Genomic DNA, 20,873 nt, shown 5'->3' with positions numbered 1-20,873 from the left:
AGGAAAAAATAAAAAGCGATTGATAACGGCAGTCAGAAGAGAAAAAGATGTTATTTAAGTATTATAAATATGCATACGTTTTTTAAAAAAAAATGAAAATATAAAAAAACTTTGCAGGATTTACGATATTGATGACGTTTAAAACGCGTCATCACAGTCTGTGAAAAGAGCTAATAATGATTAATTTATATTTTGATAACAATAACACTGATGTAAACAACATGACATTTGACACAACTTTCAAGAACTTGAACTTTTCCTACTAAAATGAAACATTATTGCGCAAGAGTTTCAGCGAGAACACAAAAGATTCAGTGAATCGGATCTATGAACTGCTTCGTTGACATGACTCTTCCCAAATGAATCATACTCTCCTGTGCTTCATCTATCAGTCCGTGTGTTTGTGGACAGCAGTGCGTTTCTCAGCGCTCCAGGGTGAAATGTCTGTGAAAAACAGCTGTTTTCCTCGATAAGGACTCTAGTTATGGAGTTTGAAACTAAAATATACCCTCAGGTCGGCGGATATGGGCGATACAACAGGATCATAACGCTTTTCAGCTGGTTTCCGAACTTTGCTGTGTCGCTGAATCTTTTCAGCGATGTTTTCTTCACGCTCGTCCCCGAGTCTTACCACTGCAAACCTGATCTGGCGTTACTGCCGCTCGGAAACCTCTCCAGGCAGGCGTACCTCAACCTCACCGTCCCCTGGCAGAAGGGCTCCGGGTTCAGCCACTGCGAGCTCTACAAGTACCCGGGGAATGTAAGCAACTTGACGGGGAATGTGCCGCGGGACGTGGTGCCCTGTACTGGAGGATGGGAGTACGCCAAACCCGCGGGACTCCAGAACAATCTAGTAACCGAGGTTAGTACGCGAACCTCTCCTTTAAACCGCAGAATTATGATTTAAAGGTACAGTTCACCCAAAAATTAAAATTCTGTCATTTACTCACCCTCAAGTTGTTTCAAACCTGTATGAGTTTCTTTTCTCTGATAATAAACACAAAAGAGGAATATGGGCAACCAAACAGTTGAGTATGGGAGAAGAAGAAAAAAATATAATGGAAGTCAATGGGGCCCAACTGTTTGGTTGCAAACATTCTTCAAAATATCTTCTTTTTTGTTCAATAGAAGAAAAAAATCTTACAGGTTTGGAAAAAATGAACTATTCCTTTAATTATTTTGACTATTAATATATAGATTTTTTTATTAAAAAGAAGCAAAAGGGACACGTGTGGTAGATTTGCGAGAACAATATTCATGTTTAACCATATTTGGTGGACAAATTCATACCTGCAAATCCCTGTTTTATAAAAACAGTATGTAAAGGTTTGTTTGTTTATATAAAAATATTGGAAGTTTATGATTATGGTTAGGTTATAGTATAAAACAATAGAAGTCTCTTTAATGTCCCTATTTAGATGGCTAAATTAATGTGGTGTGATTCCAGAAATTATTGATTCCAAAAGGTTTTGATTATATTTTGCTACATATAAAGTTATTTTAAAGATTTTGAAGTGTCAACGATCAGTATTAATTTATATTTTGATAACAGTGTTGTAAACAACATAACATTGGCCACAATTTTCAAGAACTTGATGATCAACCTTTGTGATTTTTTCCTACTAAAATGAAACACTATTGTGCAAGAGTTTCAGCGAAAACTCAAAAAAAGAATCAGTGAATCGGATCTATGAACTGCTTCGTTGACGTGACTCTTCCCAAATGAATGTCCCTATTTAGATGGCTAAATTAATGTGGTGTGATTCCAGAAACCCTCCTAAATTTAAATAATAGTGATATGTAATTTGTATACTTCTTAGTCTGACCCATCTAGATTAGTATTAACCATACATGATCCAGTAATAAATCATATAAAATTGTCTGAAAATACAGCTTAGTAGTTTTTGTTGTTGGCTAACTATATGGTTCAGAATGTTGTGATTAAGATTATGAAGTCATAAAGCTGCATATATAATCTATGAGACCCTGAACGAATCATTGGAAGCACAGGGAACGGCGGTGAACGAGTTCCTGTTCCACAGGACGTAAAGAGCCAGGAGCTTTTCATGTGGCCTTGACAAGCAGTATGTTTCCTTTTCCATGATGGAAAAAATAAGTTTTTTCTGTGTCTGTATGGATTTGCTTGTTGGAATATCCTTCTGGAAGCAGAACAAGACAGAGGAAGATTGTAAAACTGGAGCGGCATGGCTTCACATTAGCTATAATGTAATAATAGGAGTTGATTATATAATGAAAAAAGTCACATCTACTCTACACTTCGTCAGCCGCCTTAAGATTTAGTGGGTGTTTTTGTATTTGGGTCAGTGAACAAAGGCGTTAATAATAATAAAAAACAAAGATATGACATTCAACGTATGTAAAGTAGTACAACTAGATCTATTTTACTGTAGCCTAAAGGTTTTAATTATATTTTGCTACATATAAAGGTATTTTAAAGATTTTGAAGTGTCAAAAGGTCATTCGGTTTAACCGTCCAAACGCCAATACAGCCATTTCATTTGTGATTAAAATATCTTAAAATTTAATAAATGTATATTTTTTTTATTCTGGCATGATTTTATTACATCATATATCAACATAGTGCAAAATGATATTAAAATGATGTGTTTTGTTATGAGAAAGAATGTCTGGAAAAATGAATTTCATTGATGTCATTCGGAGTAACCAATATAAAGGACCATTTTGGATCAAGTCATGTGTTTAATATCATGTGACAGGATGTGACATCATTCAGACACCTGCAAAGGAGTAGTAGTAACTAACTCTCATTTAACTATTTGAAAAATTAATGTTTTCACTCTCATACGCATGTCCCGAAACATCAGTTCATTCGGTGCAACCGCTATAAAACATGGAAAATGTTGTAATATTTGAAAAACTTGTACTAAATATAAAATGTTTGATTGTCCTTTTGTTAGCTAGCTAGATATCAGCCTGTTAGCACTGTTTGAAAATATCGTCATTCGGTAAAAATCGAAATTTGGTTAAACCAAATGACTTTTTTGGTGACAAATTTTCAATAAAATTTACAAAAGCAGTGCTAATTGATTATAAAAACCACATAACATTTTATCACTTAATAAAACTTCAAAATTAATATCTCCATTATTTTATTTTTTTTTACATTTTTAAAAACCTTATTTGTCAATGACCCAAATGTTTAAATGATTTTAGTTTTCAAATATTTGAAAAGGATACATTCGATTGACATCAGCACAGTGTCAGTGACCGACTCCATATTCTTTTATTTAATTGGAAATGTATTTCTTTTTTTTTTTTAAATACTTTTTTTTTGGCAGATACCGATAATTCATTATATTTGAAATCCGATAACCGATATATTGACCGATAAATCTGAATCCAAATTTTTATGTAATTTTTGAGAGTCTGAATACAAAAACAAAAGTTTTACCATTTAAAATCCATGTCCCAAGCACACAATAATAATGTTCTCATTATAATTTTATGTAGCTTATATGACATGTTGCACTTAAATGTATTATATAGTTATTTTAATCATATTTCAAGCATTTCAAGCCATCACGGTGAACAGTGCGCAGTGTCTCAGCTGAAGGAAATAATCCATTATTTATCGGTTTTAATATGTCGGCCAAATTTTCTTATTGGGCTGATAACGATAACATTAAAAATGAACATAAATTGGCCAATACCGATATGGTGGCCGATATACCATGCATCCATACTTTTTTTTACATTACATTTATTTACCTTGTAATATCCAACTCAAACACCTTCTGATGGTTCTAGCTAGTTTTAAATGGTTTATAGTCATTATCTGGTCTAATAGATGGTTGATCAGCTGACTTTGACTTGGTAGAGCATCTCAGTCAAGCTTGTTAGGGCTGGAAACAACCAGCTGCCATTTTCCAAAAACACCTTGACCATCGTAAGCCATCGTTGCCTGATTTTTCAACAGGGTATTTTAAAAAAAAAAATTAAAGTGTCTCTGTTTCCTCTTCATGCCGACAGTGGAACTTAGTGTGTGCCGACTACTGGAAGATCCCGCTCCAGCACATCTGTTTCATGACGGGCTGGACTCTGGGATACATTTTGCTCGGCACTCTCTGTGACTGGTGGGTCTTCCTACATTATTATTACACTAGTTGTTTTCTAAATGTGATCAAAGTCAGTTGTCAAGTTTACGAGTGTCCTAGCAGAATAACCACTAACAGAAATCTCTTTATTTTGAGTGAAACATGTGCCGTTGTATCATGCTGACGCTCTGTGTTTGTTCAGGTTGGGTCGCCGGTGTGCGCTGCTGCTGTCACTGCTTCTCTCGGGGCTGCTGGGAGTCATGGCTTGTCTTTCTAACAGTCCTTCTGTTTTCCCGTTTCTCCGCCTCTGCCAAGGCTCAATGTTAGCCGGAGTGTTTTTGTCATCTTACATCGCACGTAAGTACATGTGACCTCTTCCTGAGTCTGCAGCTGATACGTTTTGTAAGACTCAAAAGGACTAAAAGTCTGTTTGCTGTACACAGGTGGTTTTGTGAGATACTTGTTCACTCCAGGTCAATATTTGATAGATTTGACTATGCAAAAAGTCCTACAATCCTCTACAGCAGCAAGCCCTCTTTTCCTCCATCCGATTATTGTTCCTGAAGTCTTGCAGCACAAGAAACTACTTTTTCATTTTTTGAATTTGTCCATCAATTTCCATAAAATACAAGTACTAATATTTTTTAAGTACTATTACATATTCGGGTCTTTAGCGACCCGGATCTCTAACTGCTGCATTTAGTATAAAATAGAGATGCACCGATCGACCGGCTAGAGATCAGAATTGGCTGATTTCCCGCATGATCAGTGACCGGTCGGTCAATCTCACGTCTTTCTGATTCCGAGCCGGTCCGTTTTGTTGTCAGCGGTGAAATTAATACTTGTAAGGCCAAAGTAAACCACAGGGGAACCACCAGGAAAACATTCGAAACAACAAACCGAATTAGACACTAGTGTTGTCAAAAATATAAATATTCCGATACGTATCGATACTGAAATATCTGAAACGATATCCTTTTTCGTAGTATCGCTACACCGATACCAGCTGCTCGTTTTCACTCTTTCTTCTCTCCGATGGTGAATTGACACACACCCCACCGCCTCTCACTCGCTCCGGTTGAATAGTTCTTGTATTGCGAATTTTTACTCATTCCCGCAGGCTTCACATTCACACCGTCTATGTAAGTGGGGCGTCTCTCAAACAGCTCGCGAGTGTCAAATTAAGTTGTTTTTTGTGGCGTATTGCCCTTAAACGATCAAATACTCACACACTTTTGTCAAAATGCCCATATTTAGTTAAACACAGTCAGTTTTGGAACGTAAATAGTTGTGTATCAGTATATTGGATCTGTGCATAAGCTCTTAAAGTGACAGCAGCCTAATAAACCTGCTGAGAAAATCACTCGCTGCTTATGACTGAAAAACTTTAATTGTAAGCGTTAATCTGCATTTAATTTTTACATTGAAGACTATCCAGTGTTATTTTACATTTAATTTCTGTAGTATTTCTTACCTGAATATACTGTAAGACCCACGTGAAAAACTTTCATAGCTCTCTTTATTCTATTGTATTTATTTGTGCTGTTGTTTCCAACTTGTTTATTTGTTCTTATTTTATTACTGACTTTTCACTTGTGGTTTATTTATGAAAATAAAATTTTGCATTGAAGAGAAGTAGATTTTTGTTTGTATATGCTGTTAATTATATTTCGGAATCTGCAAAAATTGGTAACGGTGGGTCACACTTACAAAAAAAAAATTGCAATCGGTGCATCTCTACTATAAAACTCTTCTGATGTTTTAATAACAACTACGGATGAATTAAATGAATCACATTTCATTACCTTTTGAAACTTAGAAGGGATTAATTTGAGCAGATGTTTTTTCCCATCATCACTGTCCTCATCAGAGCTCATTTCCCCGTACATTCAGCATCAGCTCATATTTCGCCATCTCAACCATATTCTCAAAACTATAATTTTCATCTTCAAAATCCATATTTTGATCGCTGACAGCTTCTTCACCAGATCCTCCATCAAGTGACAGTGACAAAATTACATACTTTGGGTCGCTAATAGCGACTCTGTGCACTTTTTTACAAAAAAATGCATTAGAATTTTTTTTCCTCCTGCTGTATTGTTTATAATAAATAGATGAATATTAGAATATTAATAGAAGAATATTAAGAAGTCTAACTTTAACAAATCTAAAAAATAAAAATAAAAAACTTTTGAAATGACACTAGCCAAATATAAATAGTAGGAATTTGAGAATCTCAAACATACCAGTGTTATTTTAGTTTTATTAATGTTTTGATTTACCATTTATTTTTACGTTTTTAGTTTTCATGTTAATCTTAGTTTAATTTTTAGTCATTTTGATATGTGCTTTTGTTGTTTTATTAGGGTTTATTTTATTTTGTTTTATTTTGCGTTTTTATATATTGCTGTTTAGGTTTAATTTAATCGTAATTAATTTTAATTTTCCAGTTAATAATTTTAGTGCTTCATCTAAAATGTATTTCAGTTTATTGTTGGCAACATTTCTTATTTTCATTTTAGTATAATTTCAACATTTTTATATTTTATTATTTTTATTTATCAGCTTTTTCAGTTAACAGAAATGTATTTAATACTTTAACCCCGATACATTCATACTCTTTATCAAACTAAATAAAGTGAAAGAAAAGCAGCTGACTGTGTCCATCACACATGGAAACTCCTTCAACCCTGTTATTCTAAACTCTGGACATCAGTGATGATAAAGATTGAGTAGATACACTACACTTTCGACTGGTGGTGTGCAGAAGTTCTTGATCAATAGGACACTTTTGATAAGGAGTGTCGTACTTGTTGCTGGATGTTGGTTTGGAGCGTCAGCGGGAGGCCGTCTGGAATGTTCCATGGGGTTTCTCCGTTTGCAGCGGAGGGTCAGGCGATTGACAGGGAACAGCAGTGCGCGGCATTCCAGTTCTATCTCACGAACACACTGTTCCAAACCTCAGATCTGTCTCTGTTTCATCACTGTCTGAGGAGAGTTCACAGGGCGCTCTGTCTGCTGTCCCGATTCTCTGATAGTGCTGATAGTGAATCATTCTGAAGAACAGACAAGATCTGCTCTCTGTTCTTTCCAGAGGTCTGTGTTCTCGTCCCGCACTTCCTGTGATTGTTAGTTGAGAGTGTATGTTTGTGCTGATGGTCTTTCCAACACGCAAACCCCTTTAGTGAGCTCTCGCAGAAAAGTGTGGGTGTGACGAGGAATTGGAGAGAGCTGGATGTAAACACTCGACCCGTCCACATATTTAACATGTTTTGCTTATATATAGTACCAGTCAGATCCCTACACAGTCTTTATTACTGTTCTCCACAGTTTACAGTTTCCATGTGTGCTGGACTCTTGTTGACAGTTTTTAGTTTATTAGTGTAAGAAGTCTCTTCTGCTCACCATGACTCCATTTATTTGATCAAATACAGTAAAACAGTTAAAAAAATTACAATTTAAAAGAACTGTTTTCCAGTTGAATATGTTTTAAAGTTTAATTTATTCCTGTGATCAAAGCTGAATTTTCAGCATCATTACTCCAGTCTTCAGTGTCACATGATCCTTCAGAAATCATTCTAATATGATTTGACGATCAAGAAACATTTCTGATTATCAATGTTGTTTCATATTTTTGTGTAAATTGTGATTTAGACGCATTAATTGATCAAAAGTAAAAGTAAAGATATTTATAATGTTACAAAAGATTTCTATTTCAAATAAATGCTTTCTATTCATCAAATAAACATGAAATCGTGGTTTCTACAAAGATATTAGGCAGCAAATCAGCATATTAGAATGATTTCTGAAGGATCATGTGACACTGAAGACTGGAGTAATGATGCTGAAAATTCAGCTTTGATCAGAGAAATAAATTACAGCGTACTATATATTCACATAGAAAACACTTTTTTGTACACTAAATTGTAATAATATTTACTGTATATTTACCAAATAAAAAGATTTCAAAAACATTCAAATGAAAAAAAATATTCCTTTATAAGTTTATATTTATATATTTGTTTACTGTTATTTGAAAATGTTAAAGATGTGTGTGCGTGTACTTTTATCTTGAAATATTTGTACTTGTATTTTATAAAATTGAAGCCAGATGGGAAAAGAATGAGAGTAGTTTCAGTGATTTGTTGTGCTGCAAGACTTCAGGAACAATAATCGGATGGAGGACAAAACGACTTCCTGTTGTGTAGAGGATTGTAGGAAGTGACAGACTTTTTCCTAGAGTTAAGGTCGCTCTTACCCATCATAATGGAGTTCATAATAAAAGTTCATTTAATCCAGCCAAGCATGTGAGGTCATGTACAGAAGTCATCGCTGACCTCAGTCCTGCGTCAGTTTCCAGCATCACTCCTCTGCTGGGTTGGGGTCAAGTCTGGAAAGGCACCTTTTCCAAGTTAGAGTTTTTGTTCTGTCCAGCTGCGACGATTCTGTTTTATTCAATGTATTTTTCAGCTTTTTTCAATGTCGCAGCTGGAACAACTACATGCAAAGTATGACGATGATAATCTCAAGTACAGATCATGTGCTTTATTTATTGTGAACTCTTTCCCCGCCAGCGTTTCTTTTTCATTTTCACAAAACGTTCCTGACCCCAGAATGTTTTGTTGTGTGAATATTTGTGTATTTATTCTAGCTTCATGCATTATTTTTATCAACACTTGAAGATTCATAAAAAAAAATGCGAAAATTGCTTTTTTTTTATTTATTTTTTTTATCTTTTTTCCAAAAAGATCAAAACATGCATAAGCAATGCTTTTATCACTTGTTTCTGCTCCTTTTTTTGCCTGTTTTGATCCGGAGATTCTGTACCCTTTTTCACAATTTGCGTAATAGCGCCCCCTACCGTATAACAGTGGGAACATGGATTGCTGGTAAATCCATCAATGGCGGGGAAAGGGTTAAATGCATCTAACGTGAGTTTGAATGTCATTTTGCGTGACCTTTATAGCCGTACTGAAAGTGACAATAGATAATCCACCTCAGATAATGAAAATAAATGAAAGGAAATGAGAATGTTTCAGTTACTCAGTATGTATTTTTAATAAAGTTAATATAGCATAATGTTTATGAATTTCATGATGTACTCATCCATTCTGTTCTGAGTGCAGTGCGATGGCAGAGAGATTCCGCCCACACTCTCTTCTGATTGGCTTGATTTTGGATCTATTTGGTTGCGAGTGCAGAGCGACTCCGCCCACACGCTCTTCTGATTGGCTGTGATTTTGGATCTATTTGGTTGCGAGTGCAGAGCGACTCCGCCCACACGCTCTTCTGATTGGCTGTGATTTTGGATCTATTTGGTTGCGAGTGCAGAGCGACTCCGCCCACACGCTCTTCTGATTGGCTGTGATTTTTGGATCTATTTGGTTGCGAGTGCACTGGACTTGCAGAGAGACTCCGCCCACATGCTTCTGATTGGCTGTGATTTTGGATCTATTTGGTTGCGAGTGCAGAGCGACTCCGCCCACATGCTTCTGATTGGCTTGATTTTGGATCTATTTGGTTGCGAGTGCAGAGTGACTCCGCCCACATGCTTCTGATTGGCTTGATTTTGGATCTATTTGGTTGCGAGTGCAGAGCGACTCCGCCCACACGCTCTTCTGATTGGCTGTGATTTTTGGATCTATTTGGTTGCGAGTGCACTGGACTTGCAGAGAGACTCCGCCCACATGCTTCTGATTGGCTGTGATTTTGGATCTATTTGGTTGCGAGTGCAGAGCGACTCCGCCCACATGCTTCTGATTGGCTTGATTTTGGATCTATTTGGTTGCGAGTGCAGAGTGACTCCGCCCACATGCTTCTGATTGGCTTGATTTTGGATCTATTTGGTTGCGAGTGCAGAGCGACTCCGCCCACATGCTTCTGATTGGCGTGATTTTGGATCTATTTGGTTGCGAGTGCAGAGAGACTCCGCCCACATGATCTTCTGATTGGCTGTGATTTTGGATCTATTTGGTTGCGAGTGCACTGGACTTGCAGAGCGACTCTGCCCACATGCTTCTGATTGGCTTGATTTTGGATCTATTTGGTTGCAAGTGCAGAGCGACTCCGCCCACATGCTTCTGATTGGCTTGATTTTGGATCTATTTGGTTGCGAGTGCACTGGACTTGCAGAGCGACTCTGCCCACATGCTTCTGATTGGCTTGATTTTGGATCTATTTGGTTGCGAGTGCAGAGCGACTCCGCCCACATGCTTCTGATTGGCTTGATTTTGGATCTATTTGGTTGCAAGCGCAGAGCGACTCCGCCCACATGCTTCTGATTGGCGTGATTTTGGATCTATTTGGTTGCGAGTGCACTGGACTTGCAGAGAGACTCCGCCCACATGCTTCTGATTGGCTGTGATTTTGGATCTATTTGGTTGCGAGTGCAGAGCGACTCCGCCCACATGCTTCTGATTGGCTTGATTTTGGATCTATTTGGTTGCGAGTGCAGAGTGACTCCGCCCACATGCTTCTGATTGGCTTGATTTTGGATCTATTTGGTTGCGAGTGCAGAGCGACTCCGCCCACATGCTTCTGATTGGCTGTGATTTTTGGATCTATTTGGTTGCGAGTGCAGAGTGACTCCGCCCACATGCTTCTGATTGGCTTGATTTTGGATCTATTTGGTTGCGAGTGCAGAGTGACTCCGCCCACATGCTTCTGATTGGCTGTGATTTTTGGATCTATTTGGTTGCGAGTGCAGAGTGACTCTGCCCACTTGCTCTTCTGATTGGCGTGATTTGTGATTGATTTGTTTGTGTCTGGTTGAAACAGTGTCACTTGTGTCTCTCTCTCAGTTTATTCCTCTCTTTTCTACATGGTCCAGGACTGGAATGGTGTGACCCGTCTCACAGACTCATGGTGTCTATGGTCAGTGGCTTCTTTGCGGTGTTTGCAGAGCTTTTGTTGCCGGGGCTTGCAGTGCTTTGCCGTGATTGGCCAGTACTACAGGCTGTCACCACACTGCCCCTGCTGCTACTGCTGTCCTATTGGTGGTGAGTCATATAAAACAAATATATGCACTATATTGCCTATTCATTGTATTTTTTTACTTAAACTGTTCTCTGTCTGTGTGTGTGTGTGTGTGTGTGTGTGTGTGTTGCGCACACAAGCTGTGCTTCAGTGTTCCCAGAATCTCCTCGTTGGCTCTTGGCCACGTCTCAAATTCCTCAAGCAAAGAAGTGTCTCCAGTCTTTTTCCGTACGGAATGGGTTATGTGTGAGTGATGAGCTCTTCCCTGCTGAAACACTCCTCTCAGGTACGGATCTCGGCCTCCCAAACATCAAAAAACAAAACTATGGTCTCATGTTGTGGGTTTTAAATATGCCACGTTCTCTTGTATACTGTATATCTGTAGCCTGAGACCCAGTGGGCCTGTCCCAATACCCACACTTGACCACTTGTCTACTTGTATAATGTATTTCCTGTATTTGGGGTGTGCTTTATCACAATTTTTGATCATGAACGAAGCCTTGCCAGTTAAACATTTTATTATCTGAGCACATACACATAAAGCACACACACTAAAAGCCTGTCAGACAGCGTGCGAGTACTAAACTAAGTTATCTTTCACGTCTTATACACACTGTCAAACACACACACAGTTAACATAAACACAGAGACAATCCTAGTGATTATCAGAGATATTTTATGGCTTAGTTACAGAACACTGTCTAATCAATCGTCTGTTATGGTGTGATTATACATTTCACAGGAGATACTGAAGCTCTTGAGGGTATCGATGGTCTCATGATGAGACTGCTTTTTGTTTCTTGTTTCTTTTATGCAATAATGATATCCCAGCTCAATAACTGAATCACATTATGACAAATCATGGATGGTGAATAGATCTATTTAGGGTGTTTAAATTGAGGAATCGAGCCCATCCCTCCCTGAGTATTATCCTTGGAATGTACTGATCCGAAATCAACTCCGCTATCACTCTTTCCTCTTTAACTCTCTAATTGCTTCCCTCTCTCTGTAGAGATAGAGGAGGCATTCCCTGAAGACGTCCAGCCGGAGTATCATCATGTGGTAGAGTTGCGTCACACCAGAGTCATCTGGAAAAACTGCCTCATTCTGGGTTTCACTCTGTGAGTTACACTAGTACCGTGGCTGCACGCCAATCTCATACTTGTTGCACATTTGAGTATGTAATAATAAAAAGTGCTGAAGAAATCGCTATTTTTTTTTTTTAACAATTGACCCTTCACAAAGACCCGCCCTCCTTAGTTACTGTTGCTTTGTTTACTAGTTAATTTAATCAAATAAACATGAATGAACATGAGAAGGAATGTTGTTTAAAACACGGAAAGATGTAAATACACACCATTTTTCAAGTTCGAGTCCACCGAGGTTAATCTTCTAACTCCTGACTGCTTTGTCGGACAAAATGGCGGATTCGGCGTTATGATTGGTTAGATCACCTGTCAATCAAACTCCAGTCGAAGGGTCAATTGGACACAAATGAATCAACACAAACTCCTCCTCTTCCAATGAGAAAGGGGTTGTGGGTAATATTAGCCAACAAAGCATGAACTTTCTGAATTTCTGCATTTTCAGCATCACATGATTTGGAATTGATTTGCATTTTGCACAAATAATATGCAAATGGGGGTCCTGCCAACAATAGCTTTGATTTGTGTGTTTTATGTTTTATTTTGTAAACATATTTGAAGTATTTGGAAAAAATCAGTTGTCGTGTGTCATACACAGACCTCTCAACATGCTTTTGCTGCTTCACGGTTTTAGTCCAGATATATTTGGACACATTTATTTGCTTTAAAGGGGTCAGATGATGCTATAAAGTTTATTATTTTGTTTATTGGGTGTAATAGAGTAGGTTTACATGCTTTAGTGTTTCACATACTATGCATTATTGCAGCACCTCTATTCCCAGTATGTCTGAAACGTTCTGGTTTCTACAAAGCCCCGCCCCCAAAAGCCCAGAATGCTCTGATTGGCCAGTTGGCCCAGTGCATTGTGATTGGCCAAACACCTCAAGCGCGTGTCGGAAATGTAACGCCCCTTATTGTAATCGTGAGTTTCAGCTTCCAAGCCTTCTAAAGCAACTGTAAACAAACAGTTAATAATGTCGTCGCATCGGATGAACCAACTTTCTTGAGCAGAACGTTAAAAAGCATCATATGACCCCTTTTGAAAAATGTGATTTCAAAAAAACTCAATTCGTTCTGATTCGAGAGAAAATGTTCTCCTGTCACCCTCAGCTTCATCGGCACAGGAATCCAGTACTGCTTCACACGTAACCTGCATATCTACTCGCCTCACTTCTACTTCAGCTACTTCCTGCGCGTGTTGACCGGAGCTCTGGCCTGCATCTTCCTCTGTGTGTCTGTGGACCGCTTCGGCCGCAGGGGGATGCTGCTGCTGTCGGCCATCGTCACGGGTCTGTCTTCACTGCTGCTGCTGGCCCTCACTCAGTGTAAGTCCCTCTTCCATGCTGTTCCAAAAGCCTGATCAATGAAACTGTGTAAGGATTCACTCGTTTTCTCCATGCATCGATTACAAATCCTGATGATGCATATGCTTCAGTCTTTGAATTGTTTGTTTTGGTGAAAAGCCTGCTTATTCAAAGACGTGCATTTATTGCAAGTGTCTAAACTGCATACGCACAGCTCTGTCGAATTATGAAATTTGACCTTTTAAACTGAGCGTACGAAGCAAACCGTTTGCTGAAATGACCACAAAACTGAAAGAGTGTGTGGTTTATCTGCCAATCATGCGTGTGAAAGTTGCGTTTGTTACTAAGGTTGTGTAGCCTATACATGATCCTACACAATAGTTAACATGAACTAACAGTGCTTTTAAAGCTTTTTTAAATTTGGTCTTATTTAAATTTCTACATATAACTACTTTTATAGGCTATCAAAATAAAGTGATATAACATCATTAAGGACTATACATGATCTAACAGTGGACTCTCTGACCGCCTGAAGGTCGCTGTGTAATTCGCCACCTGACTTAAAGACACATTAGGGGAAGCATCTAACCCTTATCCTGTGCTGAAAACCCTGTAACACCTTTTGTGTTCCTGGTCAAATATGAGCAGCCTTGTAAATCACTTGTTATACTATATTATCACCAAAAATAAATCTTTTTGTCAACATGTTTTCTTTCAATTAGGACAGGTTTTGTATTCATTTTTGAAACTGATTGATCGTAGGCCTCATTGATCTGAGGATAAAGTTCATTTTCTGTAATACACAAAATAGTTTGTTTGTGTACATGAAAGTGCGCATGTATCGACACATGCACAGGTCCAAGGCCTTTATCTTTGCAAGCACACGTGTGAACATGAACATGATAAACAAGCTCCTAAACACTAAATGTTTCTCTGATTTTCAACTCCTCCATTCATTCTCAGATCAATGAGGCTTACGATCAATCAGTTTAAAAAAGAAATACAAAACTTGTCTTAATCGAAAGAAAACAAGTTGACAAAAAGATTGAATCCAATATTTGGTGATAATATAGAGTAGTGAGAGATTTATAAGCTATTTTTGTAGGCTGGGAACACCACAAGTGTAACAAGGTGGGGAAAAAAAAACACAAAAATTACAAAAGATCTTGGGGGAAGTAGTTATACCCTGGGCGAGTGAAGCCAGTAAGTTTTAGTCTGATGTGATAATGACACAAACACAACCTGAGGGTTAAATCATTTTATGAATGCACTTAATCAAATCCCATCTAATTGTGAATCTTCTCAAGTCATGAATCTAATTGATTCACTGTCCACTCAAACATTCACACATTTTAGCAGAAATCAAACATACTATATGGAATGTATCCTTCATGGAAAAGGTAATCTCAGAATGTTTTGCAACAAACTCAGTGGAAATTTTGAAAGCCTTTTAAATTTCTCTCTCTCTCTCTCAGACCTGCATGGAGGGCTGGTTCTGGTTCTGTCAGTAGTGGGTCTCCTCTCCTCTCAGGCGTTGGCCATGCTCAGCGTGTTCTTCGGCAGTGAAGTCATGCCCACTGTTGTGCGGTAAGCTCCAACAATATACCAGCTGATTTTAGAATGGAGGACGTTAGAGAAATGTGTGTTTCTCATGTGTACTTTGTGATTTTAATCCTGTCTGAATCTGCCCTGTCTGTTTTTTTCTCTCACACAACTTCAGTAAAAATTCCAGGGCAAATTACCTGCTGTTTTTTTTGGCAAACTCAACAGTCCTGTGAGAAATCAAATCCCGCCCGAATGCTGATGTTGTGTTATACTAACGCTTCTCCTTGTGCGTTTTTGACCCACCTGAGCTACCGTTTGCACACCAATCTTCCGCATACATTCATTTTACTATCTGACGAAAAAAATATTATTATAAAATTAATAAATAGAACCAAATCACAGAAACTGCAAAGACCGCCCATTCTAGTATCAGTGTCAGGTAAGATACTTTTTCTTTCTGACTTTATATCTCGCAATTCCGACTTTACATCACGCAATTCCGACTTTACATCATGCAATTCCGACTTTAGATCACGCAATTCCGACTTTATATCTCGCAATTCCGACTTTAGATCGCGCAATTCCGACTTTATAACACGCAATTCTGACTTTATAACACGCAATTCTGACTTTATATCTCGCAATTCTGACTTTATATCTCGCAATTCTGACTTTATATCTCGCAATTCTGACTTTATATCTCGCAATTCTGACTTTATATCTCGCAATTCTGACTTTATATCTCGCAATTCCGACTTCATATCGGCGCAATTCTGACTTTATATCTCGCAATTCTGACTTTATATCTCGCAATTCTGACTTTATATCTCGCAATTCTGACTTTATATCTTGCAATTCTGACTTTATATCTCGCAATTCCGACTTTAGATCACGCAATTCCGTCTTTATTACACGCAATTCCGACTTTATTACACGCAATTCCGACTTTACATCACGCAATTCTGACTTTATATCTTGCAATTCTGACTATATATCTCGCAATTCTGACTTTATATCTCGCAATTCTGACTTTATATCTTGCAATTCTGACTTTATATCTCGCAATTCCGACTTTAGATCACGCAATTCCGTCTTTATTACACGCAATTCCGACTTTACATCACGCAATTCTGACTTTATATCTTGCAATTCTGACTTTATATCTCGCAATTCTGACTTTATATCTCGCAATTCTGACTTTATATCTTGCAATTCTGACTTTATATCTCGCAATTCCGACTTTAGATCACGCAATTCCGTCTTTATTACACGCAATTCCGACTTTATTACACGCAATTCCGACTTTACATCACGCAATTCTGACTTTATATCTTGCAATTCTGACTATATATCTCGCAATTCTGACTTTATATCTCGCAATTCTGACTTTATATCTTGCAATTCTGACTTTATATCTCGCAATTCTGACTTTATATCTCGCAATTCTGACTTTATATCTCGCAATTCTGACTTTATATCTCGCAATTCTGACTTTATATCTCGCAATTCTGACTTTATATCTCGCAATTCTGACTTTATATCTCGCAATTCTGACTTTATATCTCGCAATTCCGACTTTAGATCACGCAATTCCGTCTTTATTACACGCAATTCCGACTTTACATCACGCAATTCTGACTTTATATCTTGCAATTCTGACTATATATCTCGCAATTCTGACTTTATATCTCGCAATTCTGACTTTATATCTTGCAATTCTGACTTTATATCTCGCAATTCTGATTTTTTATTTCTCGCAATTCTGACTTTATATCTCGCAATTCCGACTTTAGATCACGCAATTCCGTCTTTATTACACGCAATTCCGACTTTATTACACGCAATTCCGGCTTTACATCACGCAATTCTGACTTTATATCTTGCAATTCTGACTTTATTACACGCAATTCCGACTTTACTACACGCAATTCCGACTTTACTACACGCAATTCCGACTTTACATCACGCAATTCCGACTTTAGATCTCGCAATTCCGACTTTATTACACGCAATTCCGACTTTATATCTCGCAATTCTGACTTTATATCTCGCAATTCTGACTTTTTATCGCGCAATTCTGACTTTATATCTCAATTCTGACTTTATACCTCAATTCTGACTTTATATCTCAATTCTGACTTTATATCTCGCAATTCTGACTTTATATCTCGCAATTCTGACTTTTTATCGTGCAATTCTGACTTTATATCTCAATTCTGACTTTATACCTCAATTCTGACTTTATATCTCGCAATTCTGACTTTATTACACGCAATTCCGACTTTACTACACGCAATTCCGACTTTACTACACGCAATTCCGACTTTACATCACGCAATTCCGACTTTAGATCTCGCAATTCCGACTTTATTACACGCAATTCCGACTTTATATCTCGCAATTCTGACTTTATATCTCGCAATTCTGACTTTTTATCGCGCAATTCTGACTTTATATCTCAATTCTGACTTTATACCTCAATTCTGACTTTATATCTCAATTCTGACTTTATATCTCGCAATTCTGACTTTATATCTCGCAATTCTGACTTTTTATCGTGCAATTCTGACTTTATATCTCAATTCTGACTTTATACCTCAATTCTGACTTTATATCTCGCAATTCTGACTTTTTATCGCGCAATTCTGACTTTATATCTCAATTCTGACTTTATACCTCAATTCTGACTTTTTATCGCACAATTCTGACTTTATATCTCAATTCTGACTTTATATCGCGCAATTCCGACTTTATATCTCGCAATTCTGACTTTATATCTCGCAATTTCGACTTTATATCTCGCAATTCTGACTTTATATCTCAATTCTGACTTTATATCGCGCAATTCCGACTTTATATCTCGCAATTCTGACTTTATATCTCGCAATTTCGACTTTATATCTCGCAATTCTGACTTTATATCTCGCAATTCTGACTTTATATCTCAATTCTGACTTTATATCTCAATTCTGACTTTATATCTCGCAATTCTGACTTTATAACACGCAATTCCGACTTTATATCTCGCAATTCTGACTTTTTAATCGCACAATTCTGACTTTATATCTCAATTCTGACTTTATATCTCGCAATTCTGACTTTTTATCGCGCAATTCTGACTTTATATCTCGCAATTTCGACTTTATATCTCAATTCTGACTTTATATCTCAATTCTGACTTTATATCTCGCAATTCCGACTTTATATCTCGCAATTTCGACTTTATATCTCGCAATTTCGACTTTATATCTCGCAATTCTGACTTTATATCTCAATTCTGACTTTATATCTCGCAATTCTGACTTTATAACACGCAATCCCGACTTTATAACTCGCAATTCTGAGAAAAAAGTCAGAATTGTGAGATAAAAAGTTGCAATTACCTTTATTATTTTTTATTTCTTGGCGGAAACAAGCTTCCATACATATCCCGCAATATCCAAAACTAGACATTTTTGGAGCTTGATTAAATAAATGCTCTGTTATATGTCAAAAGATCAAGGCAAATTTGACTTTTCCTGTCATGACCCCTTTAAAATGAAAGAAAAAAGCCTATATCACTTGAGCATTAACCCATAGTAGACGGATTGTTATTTAAGTGTTTTTAACTGTGTGTCTCCCTCAGTGGCGGGACTCTGGGTCTGATCATGGCCGCCGGCTGCGTGGGAATGGCTGCGTCGTCTCTGATGGAGCTGCAGAATAACGGCGGCTATTTCCTGCATCACGTGGTCTTCGCCTCCTTTGCTGTTCTTTCCGTCCTGTGCATCATGCTGCTGCCAGAGAGCAAACACAAACCGCTGCCGGACTCCCTGAAAGACGGAGAGCGGCAGCGGCGTCCTCCTCTCTTCCTCTCGCGTGTGAACCGGGACAACCCACCCCTACTGCGCACACAACCGCACAGCTCCGAGTACAACCGGGATAACTATTCCCGTCTCGTCAGCGCCACCAAAAAGATGCTTGCCAAAGATACCATGCCGTTCAAGATCTCCATTTCGCCGCAAGCACCCCTACTGGCCAGTAACGGCACTGCTCCAGACGCCCAGGAGGACTCGTCCTAGCATTTCACCCAGGCAGTTTTAAACACACAGGTCCTCATCTCATAGCATGGCCAATGTGGTCACTGCGTCTTTTCCCAGGGAAGACGTCATCTTGGTGCTTTAACTGTTGAAGTGTTCAGTTTTTTTGTGACTTTATACATGTATTTTGTTTTGGGGAACCCAAACTCTATGCACAGATGTTGCTGGGAGACTCTGTCCATAGTTTATATGTTTAAACATCATGTCTCTCCTCCTCGTTTGAATGAAGTTTAAGCTTTAGTGATGTACCCACTTACAGTCACTTGAGAGCCATCGCCTGTCCACTTAGCAGACGCATCTCATGCCTCTCGTTAGTCTAGTCTTGTGACAAACTATCCGCATAAAAACTTTAACCTCACTGATCGGTGATTCGCTGAGGGGTGCTGAACTGTCCGCTCAATATCATAGTTTATTCGCTCAGAGTTGAACGATTCGCACTCAATGATTCAGAATCACAGGAAGAAGTTTAAATTGTTGGAATGTGAAAGTTTTTGATGATTTGATTTTGTTGAACCGTAACTCATCTCATTTGTACGTGGAGTTTTGTTGCATCACATTCCTGTCTATCTAGTGTTTCATCTCAGTGTCATGATGTTGTTGTTGTTGTTGTTTCTTTGTTTTCTCCATGTGTCAAGCAGAACTACAACAGAACCGAGCCTGGCAAAGCAAGGGAACTGTTTTTGTCATTGTTTTTTTTTTATTATTATTATTATTATTATTATTTCTATTCCTTATTTGAAATGGAAATAAACTTGTACCAATCTGAATCTACCAATCTTTTGATCCTGAATCCAGTGTCAGTCAGAGCCATTGGACAAATGTTGTCACAGCCAGTGATGTCTGTCTGATGAATTAATCATTTTTGTAGACTAATAAGTGGAAAAATCTAAAAATTAATCAAATAAAAAATAAACTAAATAAATAGAATTAAAATAATAATAATAATAATAAAATTAATTAAATTAAGCTCATGTACTGTTGCAGGCCAATTTGACCGGTTTTGTAAATTTTTGGTTTTTTTTGTGACTCTTTCTCATTTAGGGTCATGAACATGCATGCAAAGTTTCAACATGCTGATGAGTTTTGACACATACACGCTATATTTCTGTTACGTTTGTGATGTTTTAATGCTCCAAGACAACAGTACAGACCCTAAATAATATTTATTGGTTATATGTTGTTATTTTAGTTCTTTACTACCCTATGAAACTAAAAAGGAGTTTTTCCTCACTTATTTAAAAAAATAAATAAATAAATAAATTGTCAGCCACATTTAGTTTCTTTTTTCAATATATCTAAAATACCTGACATTTTGTGACTTCTTCTCATTTAGGATGCGTTTCAACACGCTGTGAAATGTCCATACAGAAATTGTATACATTCGTACTGTTCGTTCAAAAGCAAATAATACAAAATACAAAAACAAATATTAACATTACTGAACAAACTACTTCTGTATAGGATGTCTACTTTGTAAATATTTTGAAAAGTATGGAAATATATGGTTCAATAAGTGGGACAGACAATTAAAGGTTTTTTTTGTATATATATATATATATATATATATATTAATTTATTTTTTTTTTAATGATTTATATTTTCACAAACATAAATTAATTTTTTTAGAAATATAAAAAAATCCCTTTAATTGTCTGTCCCACTTATTGAGCATAGATATGAAAATAACTTTTCGAACTTAAATTGTTCAAAATTTTAATCAAGCTTAAGTTTGGTATCTTTTTAAAGGGAACA

General features: G+C 37.4%; 1 protein-coding gene across 1 annotated transcript; it reads left to right on the top strand.

The window, feature by feature from the left end:
- The first annotated feature begins 380 nt into the window (after positions 1-380).
- Positions 381-20,660, top strand: slc22a31 (solute carrier family 22 member 31). The gene is made up of 9 exons (XM_067400212.1): positions 381-862; positions 4,012-4,115; positions 4,279-4,433; positions 10,906-11,074; positions 11,192-11,337; positions 12,064-12,172; positions 13,307-13,521; positions 14,976-15,087; positions 18,671-20,660. The coding sequence occupies exons 1-9, from the start codon at positions 485-487 to the stop codon at positions 19,101-19,103; spliced, it is 1,821 nt and encodes a 606-aa protein (XP_067256313.1). The 5' UTR covers positions 381-484; the 3' UTR covers positions 19,104-20,660.
- The last annotated feature ends 213 nt before the right edge of the window (positions 20,661-20,873 follow it).

This window comes from Chanodichthys erythropterus, chromosome 11 (genome assembly GCF_024489055.1).
Source record: "Chanodichthys erythropterus isolate Z2021 chromosome 11, ASM2448905v1, whole genome shotgun sequence".
NCBI lineage: Eukaryota > Metazoa > Chordata > Actinopteri > Cypriniformes > Xenocyprididae > Chanodichthys > Chanodichthys erythropterus.
Note: the sequence above shows the minus strand (reverse complement) of the source record. Positions and strands in the feature narration are given on the sequence as shown.